Here is a 19513-nt window from a genome sequence, read left to right on the forward strand (position 1 = left end):
TTCAAGATTCATGCCTGTTGTTGCATGTGTGAATTTCCTTCCTTTTTTAAGGCTGAATAATATTCCTTTGTGCATATGTAACACATACTGTTGAGCTCTTCATTTGTCAGTGGACACATGGGTTGCTTTCACATTTTGGCTATTGTGAGTAATGCTACTGCTAGTATGGGTATGTGACTATCTGTTTGAGTCTCTGTTTTAAATTCTTTTGGGTATATATTTAGAAGTGGGATTAGTAGTTATGTTTTGAGACCTAACAAGTTAATGAAGTACATGGAAGGTGTCAGTGGGACTATTATGTTTTGACTCAAGCAGTAACTGTAAACTTCTTAAGGTTAGGGATTTCCTTTGCAACTTTACAGTAGCCAGGACACTAAGTGTTAGTGCTCTTTTAACAGAACTTGCCATTCTCATAATAGAGAGGGATGGTGGTTAAAATGCTGAAAATAATTTCTATTTGACTTTGGGTTGTATTTATAATTTTGTTTAAATATAGATGTCTCCACTGGTAGGGTCCCTCATGTCTTACCCATAGCATAAATAAGATTTTGAAGGTAACACCATTATTTTAACTATAAGATTCAGCTCATAGGAAGCTAAACACCCATTCACGATCCCTTTATCCTCCCATACAGTTTTCCATGGCTCAGCACTGCTTATTCCTCATTTTAACTTGGAGATGTTCAGAGACTTTTCTTTTACCTGTGCATGCTTACTCTAAATTTGGAGATGGGGAAAGTAGTCAGTTTAAAAGGCTTCTCAGCCAGGCATGGTGACTCACTCCTATAATCCCAGCACTTTGGGAGGCCAAGGCCAGAGGGATTGCTTGAGCCCACGAGTTTGAGACCAGCCTGAGCCCAGGAGTTTGAGACCAGTCTGGGTAACATAGCGAGACTCTGTCTCAAAAAAGTTACAGAATTAGCCAGGCATGGTGGTATGTGCCTGTGCTACTGTGCCTGTGCTATTTGGGAGGTTGAGGAGGGAGGATCTCTTGAGCCCAGGTGGTCAAAGCTGCAATGAGCCATGATCGTGCCACTGCACTCTAGCCTGAGTGACAGAGCAAGATCCTATCTCAAAAAAAAAAAAAAAAAATGGTTGGGGGCTGGTGGCTTCTCTTAGTAGTGCATCCTGAATACAATATGGGAACTCAAACTTTATTCTTTCCAATTTTTCCTGAATTACCATTTCATCTAGCAGGCTACAGTCATCTTTTCAATTTTTTTTTATTTTAACTTTTTAAGAGACAGGGTCTCACTCTATCACCCAGGTTAGAGTGCAATGGTGTGATCATAGCTCACTGCAGCCTCTACCTCCTGGGCTCAAGCAGTCCTCCTGCCTCAGCCTCCCAAGTAGCTGGGGCTACAATCATGCACCACCACACCTGGCTAATTTTTTTCTCATAATTTTTTGTAAAGATGGAGTCTTGCTTTGTTGCCCAGGACTGGTCTTGAACCTCTGGCCTCAAGCACTCTTACTGCTTTTCCTCTCAAAATGCTGGAATTACAAGGCGTGAGCCACCATCCAGTCTAGTAAAAATGCCAACCAAGAAGTAAAGAACTAAGTAACACTGAATACGGAAAGGCTTGCTTTGAAAACCTGAAAGATACCTGAGAATTGACTATAGTATATAAAAATTACCCACACTAGTAGAAGAGACATAGGAAAACCTCCAGGGGTTCTCCTATCCACTCCTCTCTATAAGGCAGGATTATCCCAGACTTTTTCTACAGTGAGCATCCCATGGTCTCCCCTGATTACCAGGCTTGGTGCTCTTCAGTTTCCATCTCTTTGACCACTTCACTTTGACCGTGTGAGTGTGTCTGTGTTGTCCCACCCTTACTAGAGAGGATGATTGCAGGTCTCCTGATTCTGAACAGCTAGCTTCCATGTACTTGGCCATTGTTACAGCCAGGCACCAAGGATATGAGTATTTACAAGGAGCTGATCCTATGGAGTAGAAGCCCTTCTAAGTCCTTTGGAAAGACCAACCTGGAGGAGCTTTTTAACAGAGGCATCTAGACAGACCCAGGTCACAAGAAATACAAAGAAAGAGAGTGAGCCAGGGAATTCTTGAGATTTTCCTCAAAATGATGGTTCTAGCTTTGGCTGTGTTTTCAAGATAGAGGGGTCATTTAGCAACAGAGAGGAAATAGAGTATAAGAATGCTCCCATTAGAGTGTTGGGCTGAATGCAATTGAGGTTGCTGTGCCTTTTCCTCAACCGCACAAAGCGGGTAGGTCTAGTGAGGGCAGAGAGGCCAGCTCCCTTCGAGGGAGGGCTTTGTTCTCACTGCCTGTGAAGGCAGCAGTGTTGACAGTGAAGGAAACCGTTTCTCAGCTCTGTTTGCCAGCTGTAGACACAACTATCTATGACAGAGGGACTGGGAAGCATCCTTTATATGTCTCTAGATTCTCTATGTCCCTCCTACACTAGATAACCATCTCCAAAAACCATATAACCATTTCCTGTTTATTGGTCTCCCTGGGAGGTTTTTCTCCCTTGCACCTGCTTGAGAGGGCCTCTTCATTCTGATGCTGAGGTGATTGGCTGAGATTCTCCTGAGTCCACGTGCTTTCTAATCTCCTACCCTATCATCTGCATGTATTCACCATCACCTCTGTCATCTCTCTGGTGTGGTTCACAGAGACATGAGGCAGCCCAGTCAAAACCAGTCTCAAGAATGTGTCAGACTCAGGAGTTGTGGTCAACAGAATGAAACCAGGCAATGGGTATCATCAGGTTGAGAGAAGGTGGGGAGAAACTCGGCCTAATGAAAGCAAGGAGAGTATAGTTGAGTGGTACAGGGCATGATTCTGTAAAGGGACCATAGAGATCTTTCCTTTGTCCCCAGCCTAGGCCTCTGGCTTCTTGTGGCTAATATGCTAAACCCCAGGGTCTTTCCCATGGGGGCCCTGGCTGGTTTCTCTGTTCTCAAATACCCAGCTGTAGGAGTCCATAGGATTTTGTTTAACTTCCTATCCTTAGCAGATGTCTGAGTTGTATCCTGATATGTGAAGTGACTTCCTGCAATGTGCAGTCTGTCGCTTGGTCCTAGTCAGGCTGGGTTAGAATTAAATCTAGACCTCCTTTCTTCTCAGCAGGGAGAGTGGAGGGTAGTAGAGAAGGTATTTCCTAACAAAAAAAAAATTTAGAAAAAAGCATCAGAACTAGGATGTTCTGATATCTTGCTCTTGGAAATAGAAAACAGTATCTACAGATGAGAATGTGGTGGCCTAAATTAACAGCATTCATCCCAAATGTTTTCTAAGTCATTTGGGTTGCAATTCTTTCCTTTTCCCAATTTCGTATTATGGTGACCAGATAATGAAAAAATGAATAAAGGGCAAGAAGTATCTACCCCTACTTGAAAACAATTCGTGTATTAGAAACTTTTTTGCATTTATATACTTCTTTATCCCACAGTATTTTAAAATTTTCCTAAACATTCTACACCAACCCAGAGGTAAATAGTGAAGTAGGTAAACGGAGGGAGGGAGTGTGTCCCCATGATTTAACACTCGTGTCTTTCTTTCTCATTTTCCTAGATCTTTGAAAGAATTCTATTTATTTGGGCCATCCGCCACCCTGCCAGTGGGTATGTCCAGGGAATTAATGACCTGGTCACTCCATTCTTTGTCGTCTTCCTCTCAGAATATGTGGGTAAGAAGCATTAGTACCAAGTTGAACAAGCTATTGCTCTTTCTTATCTGCCGTCTGTCTGTCTGTTTTTCCCAAGAGTCCAGCCAGTGGGTATGTCTTGCTAGAAAATAGATAGTGCCTTTGGAATACACAGCTAAAACTACTTTTAACAGCGATTGCTGCCTGGAATTTATCTCTTAAGATGGTCACAGATCTCACCTAAAAAGATCTGCTTTGTCACAAGAATGACCACATTGATATGTTTTGTAGTTTTACGGTTTATTTGAGATTATTTTAGGATTATTTTGAACTTGTTTCCGACTCAGGCTCTCATCCATGTAAACTGGAATTTTAGATTGGACATCAGGCCTGCACACTCCAGTTCACTTGCTATATCTTAGGAGCAGGATGTGGACATGCAGAGGACAAAAGGTTGTGGCACCAGAACCCAGCACATACAGGAAGTGATGGAATGGGCCAAGGAGAACTCCAAGACCTTGATTTCTCCCCACTCCTTCTTCACCTCTCACCCCACTGGGTTCTTGTCACTTTAGAAAGAGATTTGATTTCATGGCAGCAGTTAGGTTTTCTTGTAGTCCCAGCCTCTGCCGGCCAGCCTAAGTTAAGCAGAGTCTTAAAGGAGTTGAGGATCCTGTGTCTCTGTTTTGGTTTCCTTAATCACTTCTGCTGAGAGAGTCACAGGAAAACCCATCTGCCACGGCCTGATGCTTTGTTTCCTTAGGTAAGGAGAACCTCATGTAGGAATAAGAACATCGAAAGGGATCTTAGAAAGCCATTCACGTAATCCCTCATTTCACTGAGAAGTTTTGAGATTCTCTGTCTCCTTATTAGAGGCAGAGCTAGGACTGAAATCATTTTCTTTAGACTCTGAGGGTGGTGGATGATTGTGGTTTTTGGAGGAAGCCATTTGGAGGGGTTAGGGGGTTGGGTGATGAGAAGTGGGTGAGAGTGGAGCCCTTTGAAGAGGACAGCATAAGAAATGTCTCACTTGGTCTGTCCTATCCAGGTTTTCCAATGGGGCTCAAAGGGATGATGAGGTCTTTCATGAGGCAATCTTGGAAAACTAAGGCAACTGACTAAGAAGGCTTTTTCTAGAGGACTTTTTACATCTTCCCCCCACCCCCCGCCTTAATAGACCAACTTTTGGAAGCAGCATAATTCTACTGTGTTGTATAATTTTATCAAGAGAGCAGTTTAGCTGATCTGTTGGAATTTTTTAGTTGCTTCTTGCAGTAATAATTTTCTAAAATAGTATTGAAGAATGAGCCTAGGATGGTATTAACCCATTCATTAATTTACATTTGAAGTCTAAATGCTGTCATGAAATCTTGCTAACAGTGTTGTGCCAGTTAAAAATAATCCTCAGCAGCTGTAGTTCTGATTAGATATTTAATTATCTTGTTAGCTTTGTTTTTTGTATTTATATTTTGTTCCAAGCCTGTCTTCACTTTCTTTAGGTGCCCATCCCGTTACTACCTCAACCCCATCAAGCAGTGTGCCTTTCTGTGATAGATATGACTGCTTTCTAATCTTGGTACAGGCATATCTTGTTTTATTGAGCTTTGTAGATATTGCATTTTTATAAATTGAAGATTTGTGGCAACCCTGCATTGAGCAAGTCTATCAGTGCCACTTTTCAAAAGCATGTGTTCACTTTGTGTCTCTGTGTCACATTCTGGTAATTCTCACAGTATTTTAAACTTTTCATTATTATTATATCTGTCATGGTCATCTGTGATCAGCGAACTTTGATGTTATTGTTGTAATTATTTCAGGGTGCCATGAACTGCCTCCATATAAGACAGTGAACTTAATTTATAAATGTTGTGTGTGTTCTGATTGCTCCACCAGCTGATCCTTCCTCATCTCCCTCTCCTTGGGCCTACCTATTCCCTGAGACACAACAATATTCAAATTAGGTCAATTAATAACTGCAATGGCTTGTAAGTGTTCAAGGGAAAGGAAGTTACATGTCTCTCGCTTTAAATCAAAAGCTATAAGTGATTAAGCTTAATGAAGAAGGCAGGTCAAAAGCTGAGCCAGGCTGAAAGCTATGCCTCTTGTGCCAGTATGCCAAATTGTGAGCAAAGGAAAAGTTCTTGAAGGAATTAAAAGTGCTACTCCAGTGAACACACAAATAATATGAGAGCAAAATAGCCTTATTGCTCATATGGAGAAAGTTTTAGTGTTCTGGGTAGAAGATCAAACCAGCCACAACATTCCCTAAATCCGGAGCTTAACCCAGAGCAAGGCTTTTCACTTCCATAGAGGCTAAGAGAGGTGAGGAAGCTGCAGAAGAAAAGTTTGAAGCTAGCAAAGTTGGTTTTCATGAAGTTTAAGGAAAGAAGCCATCTCCATAACAAAAAGTGCAGGGTGAAGCAACAAGTGCTGATGGAGAAGCTGCAGCAAATTATCTGGAATATCTAGCTAAGATCATTGATGAAGGCGGTACACTAAACAGCAGATTTTCAGTATAGACAAAACAGCCTTCTATTGGAAAAAGATGCCATCCAGGACTTTCTTTTTTAAATTTAATTATTTTTTTAAGAGACAGTAGCATGATCATAGCACACTGTAATGTTATACTCTGACTAAAGCAATCCTCCTGCCCCCTGAGTAGCTAGAACTGCAGATGCACACCCACCACACCTGGCTAACTTTATAAAAACAATTTTTGTAGAGAGAGGGTCTTAGTATGTTGCCCAGGCTGGTCTTGAATTCCTGGTTCAAGTGATCCTCCCGTCTTGGCCTCCTGAGTAGTTGGGTTTACAAGTATGTAGTAACCACTATGACCAGCCTGCTATCTAGGACTTTCATAGCTAGAGAGGAGTAGTCAGAGTCTGGCTTCGAAGGACAGGCTGGCTCTCTTGTTAGGGGCTAAGGCAGCTGGTGACTTTAAGTTGAAGCCCGTGCTCACTTACCATTCCAAAAACCCTAGAGCCCTTAAGAATTATGCAAAATATACTCTGCCTGTGCTTTATAAGTGGAACAATAAAGCTTGGATGACAGCACATCTGTTTATAGCATGGTTTATTGAATATTTTAAGGCCACTGTTGAGACCTCTTGCTCACAAAAAAAGATTTCTTTCAAAATAGCACTGTCCATTGACAATGAACCTAGACACCTGAGAGCTCTGATGGAGATGTACAAGGAGATTAATGTTTTCATACCTGCTAACACAATGTCTGTTCTGCAGCCTGTGGATCAAGGAGTCATTTCAACTTCTGAGTCTTATTATTTAAGAGATATATTTAGTAATTTAGTAAAGCTATAGCTGACATACTTTCTTGAGATGGAATCTACTCCTGGTGAAGATGCTATGAACATTTGAAATGACAACAGAGGATTTAGAATATTACGTAAACTCAATTAGTAAAGCAGTGGCAGGATTTGAGAAGGTTGACTCCAATTTTTAAAAAAATGTTATTTATTTATTTATTTATTTGGAGACAGGGTCCCACTCTTTTGCCCAGACTGGAGTGCAGTGGTGTAATCATAGCTCAAACTGTAATCTCAAACTCCTGGGCTCAAGTGATCCTCCTGCCTCAGCCTCCTGAGTAGCTGGGACTACAGCTGTGCACCACCACACCCAGCTAATTTTTAAATTTTTTGTAGAGATGGGGTTCTCATTGTGTTGCCCAGGCTGGTCTTGAATTCCTGACCTCAAGCAGTCCTGCCTCGACCTCCCAAAGTCCTGAGAGTATAGGAGTGAGCTACCACACCTGGCCAGGTAGACTTCATTTTTAAATTTTTTTTGTTTTTTTCAGATAAATAGAAAATCTGGTTTTATCTTCACCGTTACATTCTTGTCAAGTGCAAGGTCAGCCAGCTAAGATTTCCAGTAATGACTGAGGTAATAACTTCTGCTGGCATGTCTTCTGAGTCGCCATTTCCTCCACTGATACTCATCCAAATAATAAGAGAAACACAATTGCAGTTGAGTTTACTATTATCAATGGCACTCTCATCAAAATTCTTACAGACTGAATAAGTTTCATTAGCTGAGATTTAATTCTTGGCTCCTCTCCAAAGCCATTGATTCCCTGGTCTATTCCCCAGCCAAAGTTCCACATGGCTGGGGAGGCCTCACAATCATAGCAGAAGACAAATGAGGAGCAGAGTCATGTCTTACATGGTGGCAGGCAAGAGACTGATTTAATTTTTAAAGAAGTTCTACTGTGGGTAAAATGCTGTCAAACAGAATCACATGCTACAGAGAAATCTTTTGTGAAAGGAAAAGTCAATCAATGTGGCCAACTTCATTACTGTCTTAAGAAATTGTCACAACCAGCCCAGCCTTTAGCAACCACCACCCTGACAGTCAGCAGCCATCAGCATTGAGGCAAGATCCTCCAGTAGCAAAAAGATTATGACTTGCTGAAGGCTCAGATGATTCAGTAAATAGCATTTTTTAATAATAAAGTATTATTTACTAATTAGCAGGGTGTGGTGGCATGTACCTGTAATCCTAGCTACTGGAGAGGCTGATGCAGGAGAATTGCTTGAACCCAGGAGGCAGAGGTCGCAGTGAGCGGAGATCGCGCTGTTGTACTCCTGCCTGAGCAACAGAGGGAGACTCCATCTCAAAAAATAATAATAAATAATAAAGTATTATTTATTTGTTGATTAATTGATTGAGACAGGGTCTTACTCTGTCACCCAGGCTGGAGTGCAGTGGCATGATCATGGCTCACTGTAGCCTCAACCTGCTGGTTCAAGTGATCCTCTCACCTCAGCATCCCGAATAATTGGGACTACAGGGGAGTGCCATCACATTTGGCCAATTTTTTGTATTTTTTGTAGAGATAAGTTTTTGCCACGTTGCCCAGGCTTGTCTTGAACCCCTGAGCTCAAGCGTCCTCCTGCCTCAGCCTCCCAAAGTGTTGGGATTACAGGCATGAGCCACCATGCCTGATCCCAGTCTTGTTTTATCTAAACCTGTATCCATTCTCTACTCCCTCACCATTGTGAATTATTTTGAGGCAAATCTCAATATCAAACATCATATCATTTTATGCATAAATGTTTTTATATATATCTCTGAAAGGTATATATGTATGTACACACACACACATAATTTTTGGTTTGTTTTTTGAGACAGTCTCACTCTGTCGCCCAGACTGGAGTGCAGTGGCACGATCTCAGCTCACTGCAACCTCCGTCTCCTGGGCTCAAACAATCCCCCCACTTCAGCCTCCGGAGTAGCTGGGACTACAGGCTCGCACCACCATGCCTGACTAATTTTTGTATTTTTTGTAGAGACAGGGTTTCGCCATGTTGCCCAGGCTGGTCCTGAACTCCTGGACTCAAGCCATTTGTCCGCCTCAGCCTCCCAAAGTGCTGGGATTACAGGTGTGAGCCGCTGCACCTGGCCAAAGACATTTTTTAAAACACAAAGCCACAATGCAGTTATCACATCTAAAAAGTAGTAATAGCTCCTTTATGTAATCTACTATACAGTCGTATTCATAAATCTATTTAACAGTTTGAATCAGGGTCCAAATCAGAGCTGCATATTATAGTTGGCTGTCTCTCCTAATCCTCCAGCTCCCATCCATCTCTCTTTCCCTAGGAGTTTGTAGTTGTAGCCCTTGTTTTTCTGGCCAAGAAGCAACATTACCCTGGTTTTTAAAGTACTTCACTATTTGCAAAGATCTTGGACATACCTGATTTCCTTTACTAGGGCCCAATGTCTGTTTAAGGTAGATGTATCAAGCCATTTTATAAGGTGAAAAATCCAAGACTCAGGGGTCTAATGAGCTTCTCAAACTCAAACCTAGGTATTTTGGTCTTAATACCTGTGCTCTTTATATGACTTGGTGGAATCTCAACTTCAGTCCTTGTCCTTGGACTTCTAATGGCTTCACCGATTATATTCAGTGCTCTAAAGCAGGCAGCACCTTTCTTATTGCTCATCTTTTTTAAAAAAAAAAAAAATTGTAGAAGTATGCTTATTTAAAAAATCAAAACAACATTCTACTATAAAGATACATGCCCGTGTATGTTTATTGCAACACTGTTCACAATAGCAAAGACTTGGAACCAACCCAAATGCCCATCAATGATAGACTGGATAAAGAAAATGTGACACATTTAGACCATGGAATACTATGCAGCCGTGAAAAGAATGAGTTCATGTCCTTTGCAGGGACATGGATGAAGCTGGAAACCATCATTCTCAACAAACTAACACAGGAACAGAAAACTAAACACCGCATGTTCTCACTCATAGGTGGGAGTTGAACAATGAGAACACATGGACACAGGGAGGGGAACATAACATATCAGGGCCTGTTGGGGGTTGGGGGCCTAGGGGAGAGATAGCATTAGGGGAAATACATAATGTAGATGACAGGTTTATGGGTGCAGCAGACCACCGTGGCATGTGTGTACCTGTGTAACAAACCTGCATGTCCTACACATGTATTCCAGAACTTAAAGTATAATAAAAAATATATATATATAGAAGTGTTACAACACACACGCACACACCCCCAAGATAACTACAGTTGTTAACCTATTGTTATGTGTTCTTCCAGACCGTTTCCTATGTATGGATGGAGCTGCATGCATTGTTTTTCTTTACTGGGTTCAGAAAAATGAAATCAAGCTATTCATACTTTTCTATATTTTGCTTGTGTTCATTTAAAAATGTCATACAGCAAGCTTTCCAAGCCTGAACATACAGATCCACTTCATTATTTTCATCAATTCCATTATTTCTATAATAAGGCTTAACCAGTTTATTTAAGTTTTCTTCTCTAGAAGGACATTTAAGTTGCCTACAGTTTTTTTTTTGTTTTTTTTTTTGAGATGGAGTCTTGCTCTGTTGCCCAGGCTGGAGTGCAGTGGCGCGATCTCGGCTCACTGCAAGCTCCGCCTCCCAGGTTCACACCATTCTCCTGCCTCAGCCTCCCGAGTAGCTGGGACTACAGGTGCCCACCACCACGCACGGCTAATTTTTTGTATTTTTTAGTAGAGACTGGATTTCACCATGTTAGCCAGGATGGTCTCGATCTCCTGACCTTGTGATCTGCCCGTCTCAGCCTCACAAAGTGCTGGGATTACAGGCGTGAGCCACTGTGCCCGGCCTAAGTTGCCTACACTTTTTAGCTGTTGTAAGTAACATCGCAGTGAATATCCTTGTACATATTTTCTTGTGCACTTGTTAAAATACGTATTTCTCTGAAAGAGTCCTAGAAGTGAAATGACTAATCCTAAAAGCATGCCAAATAGGTACTACTAAATTATAATCCAAAAATATTTATACCAGTTTGTACTCCAGCCACGAATGTGTGGATGCACTTTTCCTCACCTCCTTAGCAAAACCTGTGTATGGATGAAGTCTAGTGTATTTTACCTGTCTAGCAGATAAATCATGGTTTGTTTCAGTTTTTGTTCCTACTTTCTGGTCAGTGATACTATGTATCCTTTCTCATCTGTATTATCATTTTCTTTTGTGGTCTGCTGCTTTAATCATTTACCTGTTTTTTCTAATGGATTATTGACGTGTCTTGTTTTGTAAGAGCTTTTTGTATATTAGATAAATTCATCCTTCATCTGCTATGTGTTAAAAATATTAGGTTGAATCATATAAATTGTTAATACTCAACCATTTTTTACCCCCCAACATGGGGATTTTATATAGTCCAACCTAATATTTTCCCCAGACCACTATTTATCTCTTAACTTTGCTAATTGTGTCTCTTTATGTAGAACTTACTAATTTTTATGCAGTCAGATCTGTCCAACAAGTATTTATTGAGCTGTCACTATGTGTAGGAGATAGACAAGGAGATAGACATGGCCTGCCCTTGTGGCAACTCCTGTCTGGTAGGGAGGCTCACAAACAAGTCACCAGATAATTGCAAACTGTGATGAAGCCTCTGAAGGAAGCAGCTTCTCCTTTAGGATTTTTGGATTTGGTATCTTGCTTAGGAACTCTTTCCTTCCCCACCTCAAGATTACAAAAATACTGGCTGGGCGCGGTGGCTCACGCCTGTAATCCCAGCACTTTGGGAGGCTGAGGCAGGTGGATTACCTGAGACCAGGAGTTCAAGACCAATCTGGTCAACATGGCAAAACCCCGTCTCTACCAAAAATACACGAATTAGCTGGGCATGGTGGTGGCTGCCTGTTTTCCCAGCTACTCGGGAGGCTGAGGCAGGAAAATCGCTTGAATCCAGGAGGCAGAGGTTGCAGTGAGCCGAGATCACGCCACTGCACTCTAACCTGGGTGACAGAGTGAGACTCTGTCAAAAAAAAAAAAAAAAAATTACAAAAATACTCTCCCATGTTTTCTTCTAATATTCTGGTGGTTTTAACATTTAACTTTCTAAATTCCATTACTAATTTATTTTCTTGTATGGTGAGAACTGAGATTTATAGTTACTATTCCAGTTGCATAGCTAATATTTCGACACCATTTATAAATGATACACCATCTTTTCACTGATGTGAAATCTCTCTATCTCTCTTCATAATATTACATACATTTAATTACATGGTTCTGCTGCTTTGTTGGTTTAATTTCATTTGTCTCCATTTCTATCCAGTACCACACAGCTTAGATTTTTTGAGTTTATAAAGTTGTTAAATTATTATTATTATATATTTTATTTATTTATTTATTTTGAGATGGAGTCTTACTCTGTTGCCCAGACTAAAGTGCAATGGCGCAATCCCGGCCCACTGCAACTTTCATCTCCTGGATTCAGGCCATCCTCGCACCTCAGCCTCCCTAGTAGCTGGGACTATAGGCATGCGCCACTATGCCTGGCTAATTTTTGTGTTTTTGAGTAGAGACGGGGTTTTACCCTGTTGGCCAGGCTGGTCTGGAACTCCCGGCCTCAAGTGATCCACCCATCTCGACCTCCCAAAGCGCTGGGATTACAGGTATGAGCCACTGCACCTGGCCAATTATTTTTTATTAGCGGCTTTTTTCTTTTAATTCCGCCCCCCTGCCCACCCCAGTGCCAGTCTCTTTCATTATCCTTTCAAAAAATACTGTCTTGGTTGTTCTTCCAGATGAACTTCTTTATTTTTCAGTTTTGTTTATTTTTTATCTTTTTCTTACAGTGATAAGAGCACTTAACACGAGGTCTACCCTCTTAACAAATTTTGAAGTGCACAATACAGTATCATTAGCTGTGGGCACAGTGTTGTACAGCAGATCTCTAGAACATACTCATCTTGCACACAGTTATCAAATTTGTACCCTCTGAACATCAACCCTCTGTTTCCCCTTCCCCCAGCCCCTGGCAACCACCACTCTGTCTGTTTCTATGTTTGTGACTATTTTAGATACCTCATGTAAGTGGATTCGTACAGCATGTGTCCTTTTGTAAACCAACTTTTACTTTGCATAATGTCTTCCAGGTTCATCCAGTTGAGCTTGAGAATCAACTTTTATCAAATTTAGGAGTGGGGAACCTTTTATTAATACAGTTTTTATTGGAGTTGCAATAAATTTATAAGTTACCATTTTTGTGGGGTTTTTGGTAGCAGCTTTATTGGGATGGACTTCATATGCCAAACAGTTTACTCATTTAAAGGGTACAGTGAATAATTTTTAGTATATTTACAGAGTTGTATATCACCACAATCAATTTTAAAACATTTTTTATCACCCCAAAAAGAACACTCGTACTCTTTAGCCATCACCCCTAAGCCTCCCAGCCCCTGTATCCCTGAGCAACCACTAATCTGTATCTAGGGATTTCCCTATTCTGGACATTTTATATAAATGGAACCACACAATATGGAGTCTTTTGTGTCTGGCTTCTTTTATTTAGCATAATATCTTCAAAATTCATTCATGTTGTAGCATGTGTCAGTACTTCATTCTTTTCTATGGCCAAATATTCTATTATATGGATGTACTTCATCTTATTTACCTGTCACTTGCTGGATATAAATTAAATTTCAAAGAAATACAGACTTCTCACCCTCACGCGTTTCTTGAACAGAGATAGATACAACATTGTGGCCATCAAGCATCATTTTTTTGTCTGGGCCATAATGCTTCTCTTCTGTACTTCTGTCATGGTGGCATACCTGGATGAGGCAGCTGCTGTCAAAGGGTTTTCTATGGCCCTCCTGGTGTGACTCTCCCTACTGTCGGAAGCCTCAAGTGTCTTTCTCATGGAACAGGCCAGCAGTTGCCCTCATTATCCTGGGCAGGTCTCTCCAGGCAGCCTCACCCCACTGCCCCATCTCACTGAATCATAGCATGGGGGATCTGCCCTGGTAGAGTCATGGGGTCCACACGCCACTGGGACGTTATTTGGCTTCTGTCATATCTCTTCCCCTACCTATTCTCTACCACCTCTATCACTTTTAAAAATTAGTACCTGAGCCTGCTTCATGCTTTATGCCATGTTTGTTGTAAAGTAGTTGGAAACAGTGAGTTCCAGTGATTCCCCTGTGAGTTGATAGAGAAGTTGTCTATAGCTCTAGCCTTGCCGCCAAGCAGCTTCTTTATCTGCTGAAGCCAGCTGCTCCTGTAAAAGTGGGTCCTCTGCAGATAAGCCAGCTGTGTCTGGGTCTAGTGGTGACAGTGCTGCAGGTATGGGGGGTCACCCCTGGGGAGATAAAGTCTCTGGAATCTTATCTCTGAGACTGGTATAATTCTAAACTCTTTCCTCCAAGAGCTTTTAGGCTTAGGCAATATTAGCCTAGCTCTGAACTACTAAGGTCCAATTGACCATGTTGCCGTCATCAAAATAAACTGCTTAACAGGAACAACAGAAGTGATTCATATAAGGAAGTCATGTAGAAGAGCAGGACTCATGATGTTTCCTATTTCAAAAGAAGAGTGGTATCTGATGATATTTTTGGGTACAAAATGCAACACCAATTATCAAGTAACCTTTTCTCTTTTCCTCTGCATGAAACAGCACAATAAGATTTTCACCGTAGATTTTACCTGGAAGCATGATGGCAGTGGAACTCTCAGAAAGGAAGTCCTCCGCAGACCTCTGACTTGTGTCCAGTTCCCTGCATGACATTCCACGTGATTATGTCATAGATGATCACTTAGGATTAGCTAGGCTACACGTAACAGGGAACCCAAGTAACAGTTCCTTAAGTAAGATGGAAAAGCTTATTTCTCTCACATTAAAAGTCCAGAGGTAAGTAATCTGGGGCTTATCTGCTGCTCCAAAATATCAGAGATCCAGGTTCCTCTCTCTCATTCTGCAATCTTCAGCATGTGGTTTCTTTCTCATGATCCAAGAGCTGTTTGTGCTCCAGCCATCACATCTATATTCCAACCAGTGTAGAGAAGGAAAGGAAGCACGGCATACTTGTTCTGTTTAAGAACATTTCTGAAAGCGGTGCATGACTCTGGGGCTTGATTCTCTTTTGTCTGCACTTAATCTTGTGGACACACCTAGCAGCAAGTGTGGCTGAGAAACAGTCTGTCTTAGGTGGCCAATACCCTTAGGGGTCCTGTTACCAAGGAGGAAGAAGGGAACAGTTATTTTTAGGCAATCTTTGCTATTCCTAGGCTCCTCAGACTCTGTGTTTGGCTCTTCTCCTTCCCTTACCCAGGCACCCTTTTCTCTTAGTTGGCAGCATTTCCTGTCACCTAAGTCAGAAATGCTAAGAATTCTTCATGATTCTGTTTCCTTGCTCTTTGATATCCAATCATTTACAAAGCTCTGATGATTTTACGTCCTAAATGTTTCTTGATATGCTTCTTCATTCCCACTATGCATGCCCCAGGTCAGGCCTGGATTGCTGAACCAGCCAAGCATGTTTTCTCACCCCCGGTTTTATCTCCTTCACACCAATCTTCCACACCATTCAAACACAGACTCGCCCATACAACTCCTCTGACAAAAATCCTTCCATCACCTATAGGTTAAATGTCCAGGTTTTCTAACTTGGCATGCAAAGGCCCTGTGACCTGCTCTCTGCTTCACCCCTCAAACTCAGCAATCCAAAATGGACATTGCAAATGTAAAGCCTTGTCCTGCACCACCTCTTTATCTCCTGAGCTAATCTTTGTGTACCCTTTAAGACTCCCCTTCCTCTTAGAAGCCTTCCCTGGGGTCCCCCTGACCCCCGGCATCCAGTATTGCTATTTCTGTCACTCTGTAGATTTCTCCCATGGCACTTTTGAGACCAAAGAGTATTTTAAACATCTTCATATCCTCAGTACCTTCATTTTGGCGTCCAAAATAGGCATTCCACACATGTCCAGATGAATGAGAGAATGAAAATTCCACGATAACTGCAGAATACTCAGAAATGAGTACAGCTTCACCAGGCTTGGCCACTGGAGGGCAGTGAGTTACACTTTTCTGATTCTGTGCCGAATTAGCCGAAGTTCTCTCTCCCCTAAGAGATGGAGGTGGAGCACCACCACTTAGTCAACAAGTCTTTGATGAGCACCCACACGTGCAGGGCACTGCTGTAGTCCTGGGAGGCGGCATCCTCCATCTTACATCTGACTCTTTGCACATGACATCAGCTCATGCAGTCTGTTCTTCCCTGTCTGGCTAGGCCAAAGATGAAACTGGACAAACTTTATTATTGTCTCAAGAGGATATTCCTTTTCTGCTTTTTAAAATGCGAACTTTATATTAAATTGTACATTTAGAAAAGTGCATCTATCATACATGCCCAGTTCGATGAATTTCCCCAAAATAACCAGCACCCATAGCAAGACATGGAACGTTTCTAGGACTTCAGAAGTCCCCTTGTGTTCCCTCCTAGTCCCTACCCCGTCCTCTCCTCCCCTGCCCCTGCAAGGGTAACTACTTTACTGATTTCTAACACCTAGATTAGTTTTGCCTATTTCTAAGCTTTATCTGAATTGAATCATACAGTAAGAACTTTCCACTTTAATGTTGGTTTGGAGGGAATTGGTGGGGAGTGGGCTTGACGCTGAATTTTTAGCAGCCACCCTATTTGGGACTCAAGCTGCCTCCTGGCCCCATCTTCATAGATGAAGTAGTCTCCTGTGTGATAGGCAGCTGAGAAATATTGAGGGTCTTCCCAGCAGTGTGTGGAGATAGCCTAGCCAGGATGCTGAGCTGCTTTCAGTGACATTTGAGGACGGTGTGTGCGTTTGGTGGGGTGTCCAGTGCTGGATTTCCTATCATTGCAGGAGGTGAGCTCTCCAAGGGCAAGTTGTGGCTTATCATTTCTGAGACTATAAGACTTAGCCTGGTCCTCTACCCTGGCAGTGAGCTGAGCAGGGTGTGGTATGCATTTGCTCTGTGTCCCTTATCTGACCCCAGGGATAAGTGAGAAATCGTAACAGGAGAAGTTGAGGTATGAACAGCTGACATTGGCACTGGGGGTCCTGAGCCTCCCAGAGCCTGTTCACATCCACAGCGTCTTAGTAACAGGCTGCCCATCTCTGGGAATGGTCTTTGGGCAGGTCCTGGAAGGTTAAGTATGTGCTGGACCTTGCCTTTCCTTTGCTTCCTCTTCCTTTACCCCATATCCCGAATACTCAGAGTTTGGGCTCATATAATCTGGGATCCTATAGCCAATGTCAGGAGGCTGACTTAACCAGCAGCAACTAATGTTTGCAAATGAAAGTAAAAGTAATACAGCAACTTAAGGAAAACAGTGAAAACTTGGTGGTACGTTGGTTTTTAAAATTAATTTTAACCAGAGCATCATGATACATGTATACCTGTGCTATCTCATACTGAGCAGCCAGAGTTCATGTATTATTCCAAGTTAATAGTCACCACCCTGATTGACAGGCACAGTGTCAGAATGCTGTATGATCAGCTAAGCAGCATCTTCAAAATAGCACATCTCCTCCGACAGTCAGAAACACGGGCCTCGCGAAACAGAACTACCTCCCAGTGGGTCTCTTCTCCGTGGGAATCTCGGAATAAGTCTTTCCTCCAACCATCTCATTGGAGTGGCCGTCTCTCTCAGAGACCAGCTTCCCCTGTCTTTGTCAGGTGGTTTGGCTTTCCCAGGTTTAGTGAGGGGCCTCTCCACCCTCTCTACACTTACAGGTTTGCAGTGCTGTTATTGTCTCAGCTGCTCCCATGAGGTACTTGCCTGAAAATGCCAGATGCATAACACCCAACAATACGTTTATATCTAGCGCTTGAACCAGTTTAAAATTATTACATAGAATAAGATGAATTCTTGATGGTTTTCTTAAAACTATTTTTTTCTGGATGAAATATTTGTTCCTGTTTTAAGGGGTTCTTTAGATGTATGGTTGAAAAGGATTTTCAATTTTTCTCAATTTACTTTTGTTATCAGACATTTTTTTTTTCTTTTTTTTTTTTTTTTGAGACGGAGTCTTCTCTCTCTGTCGCCCAGGCTGGAGTGCAGTGGCGCAGTCTCGGCTCACTGCAACCTCTGCCTTCCGGGTTCAAGCAATTCTCCTGCCTCAGCCTCCTGAGAAACTGGGACTACAGGTGCGTGCCACCATGCCCAGCTAATTTTTATATTTTTGGTAGAGACGGGGTTTCACCATATTGGCCAGGCTAGTCTCGAACTCCTGATCTTGTGATCCACCCGCCTGGACCTCCCAAAGTGCTGGGATTACAGGCGTGAGTCATAGCACCCGGCCTATTATCAGAAAATGTTACACAAGGTATTCTTATGAGTCCAGTTCAACAACAACAACAACAAGGACCCGGATCAGGTAAACCAGAGGCTTTGGAAAATAGAAAGGCTATCTGCAGCTGAGACGCTGGAGCCTCTTGGTCCGGCTGGTCAGGTCGAATCATGCTGGCCCACCAGATCACATCTAGAAAATTGCCCTGAGATCACAGATGGTTCCTGGGAAATGCCTAGAGCAGTGAATAGACAAGTTACTCTTGTCAGTATAGGCAAAACCAGTTCTTCCCAAAGCTGTCAGGGAATTTTTCAGGCATATATTAAGCTGATTTTTTAGGACTGGGGCTCAGAGTTCTTAGAAAACTAAACAGTTGACTGGAGCCATCACTCAAGTATATTTCATCAGCTAATAAATGGGCATGTTCTTTGTCAGGCCCCGAGTGGCCAATTTGATTTTTATGAAGAGCTTTTGGGTTTCCTCCTTTTGGATGCCTTGCCTCTTAAAATAGCCATAAAATATCCCTTCAAATCTCGTTTCCTCCCATCTGAGTCCTGCTGCTGTATGCTCTGTCATGACAACCAAAGAGGCTGCCCTCACTCGAGACTACACTGCTGGCATGGTTTCACATTTCAGCTTCAATTATATGTTGAATTTCCTCAAGTGGACGCTTAATGATCCTTCTGAACAGATTGTTTATGCTGAATGAAGCCCTTCAGAGAGCATTTGCTCCTCCCTTTCTCCGCTGCTTTTTGCTGGTGTACTCGGCTCACAGTTTTTGACTAAATGTTTGAATTTTATCCTCCCAGCAGGCAGAAAAATAGAACTAAACCCTCCCTCCCACTCTCTGAAGTGCTGGGGAGCTATCTCACTGGCTGTGAAAACAAAGGGCTAATGGGCAAACAACAGCCCCCAATTCAGGGCCCCAAAATAGGGTTCAGTGCCTTGTCTGTTATTCCCTTTGCTCCCTAGATGGCTAAAGGTTTGGAGTGGGTACAGTTACCGAGCATGGCACCTTACCAACTTATGACCTCATGTTGTTAGTCAGGTTTTCCTCCTTAAGATGAAACGCAGAAGTAGAGAACTTTTAAAATTGACTTATTTTTAAAGTATGTTTTGGGATGGCAGGTATATCAGGATTAAGTTTGGCTATGAATAATATAGATCCAGAATATCAGTGCTGGCTGGGCATGCTGGCTCACACCTGTAATCTCAGCACTTTGGGAGGCTGAGGTGGGAGGATCACTTAAGCCCAGGAGTTCAAGACCAGCCTGGGCAATAATGTAAGATCCTGTCTCTTAATT

At 42.3% G+C, this 19513-nt stretch overlaps 1 protein-coding gene across 1 annotated transcript in view; it reads left to right on the forward strand.

The window, feature by feature from the left end:
• TBC1D22B (TBC1 domain family, member 22B) overlaps window positions 1-19513 on the forward strand; it is a 73132-nt gene that overhangs the window by 28658 nt on the left and 24961 nt on the right. Inside the window, exon 8 of the mRNA XM_011986615.1 lies at window positions 3546-3660. Coding sequence (XP_011842005.1) covers window positions 3546-3660 — 115 coding nt within the window. The remainder of the gene's footprint in view (window positions 1-3545; window positions 3661-19513) is intronic.

Source organism: Mandrillus leucophaeus, unplaced genomic scaffold, assembly GCF_000951045.1.
Source record: "Mandrillus leucophaeus isolate KB7577 unplaced genomic scaffold, Mleu.le_1.0 Scaffold3, whole genome shotgun sequence".
NCBI lineage: Eukaryota > Metazoa > Chordata > Mammalia > Primates > Cercopithecidae > Mandrillus > Mandrillus leucophaeus.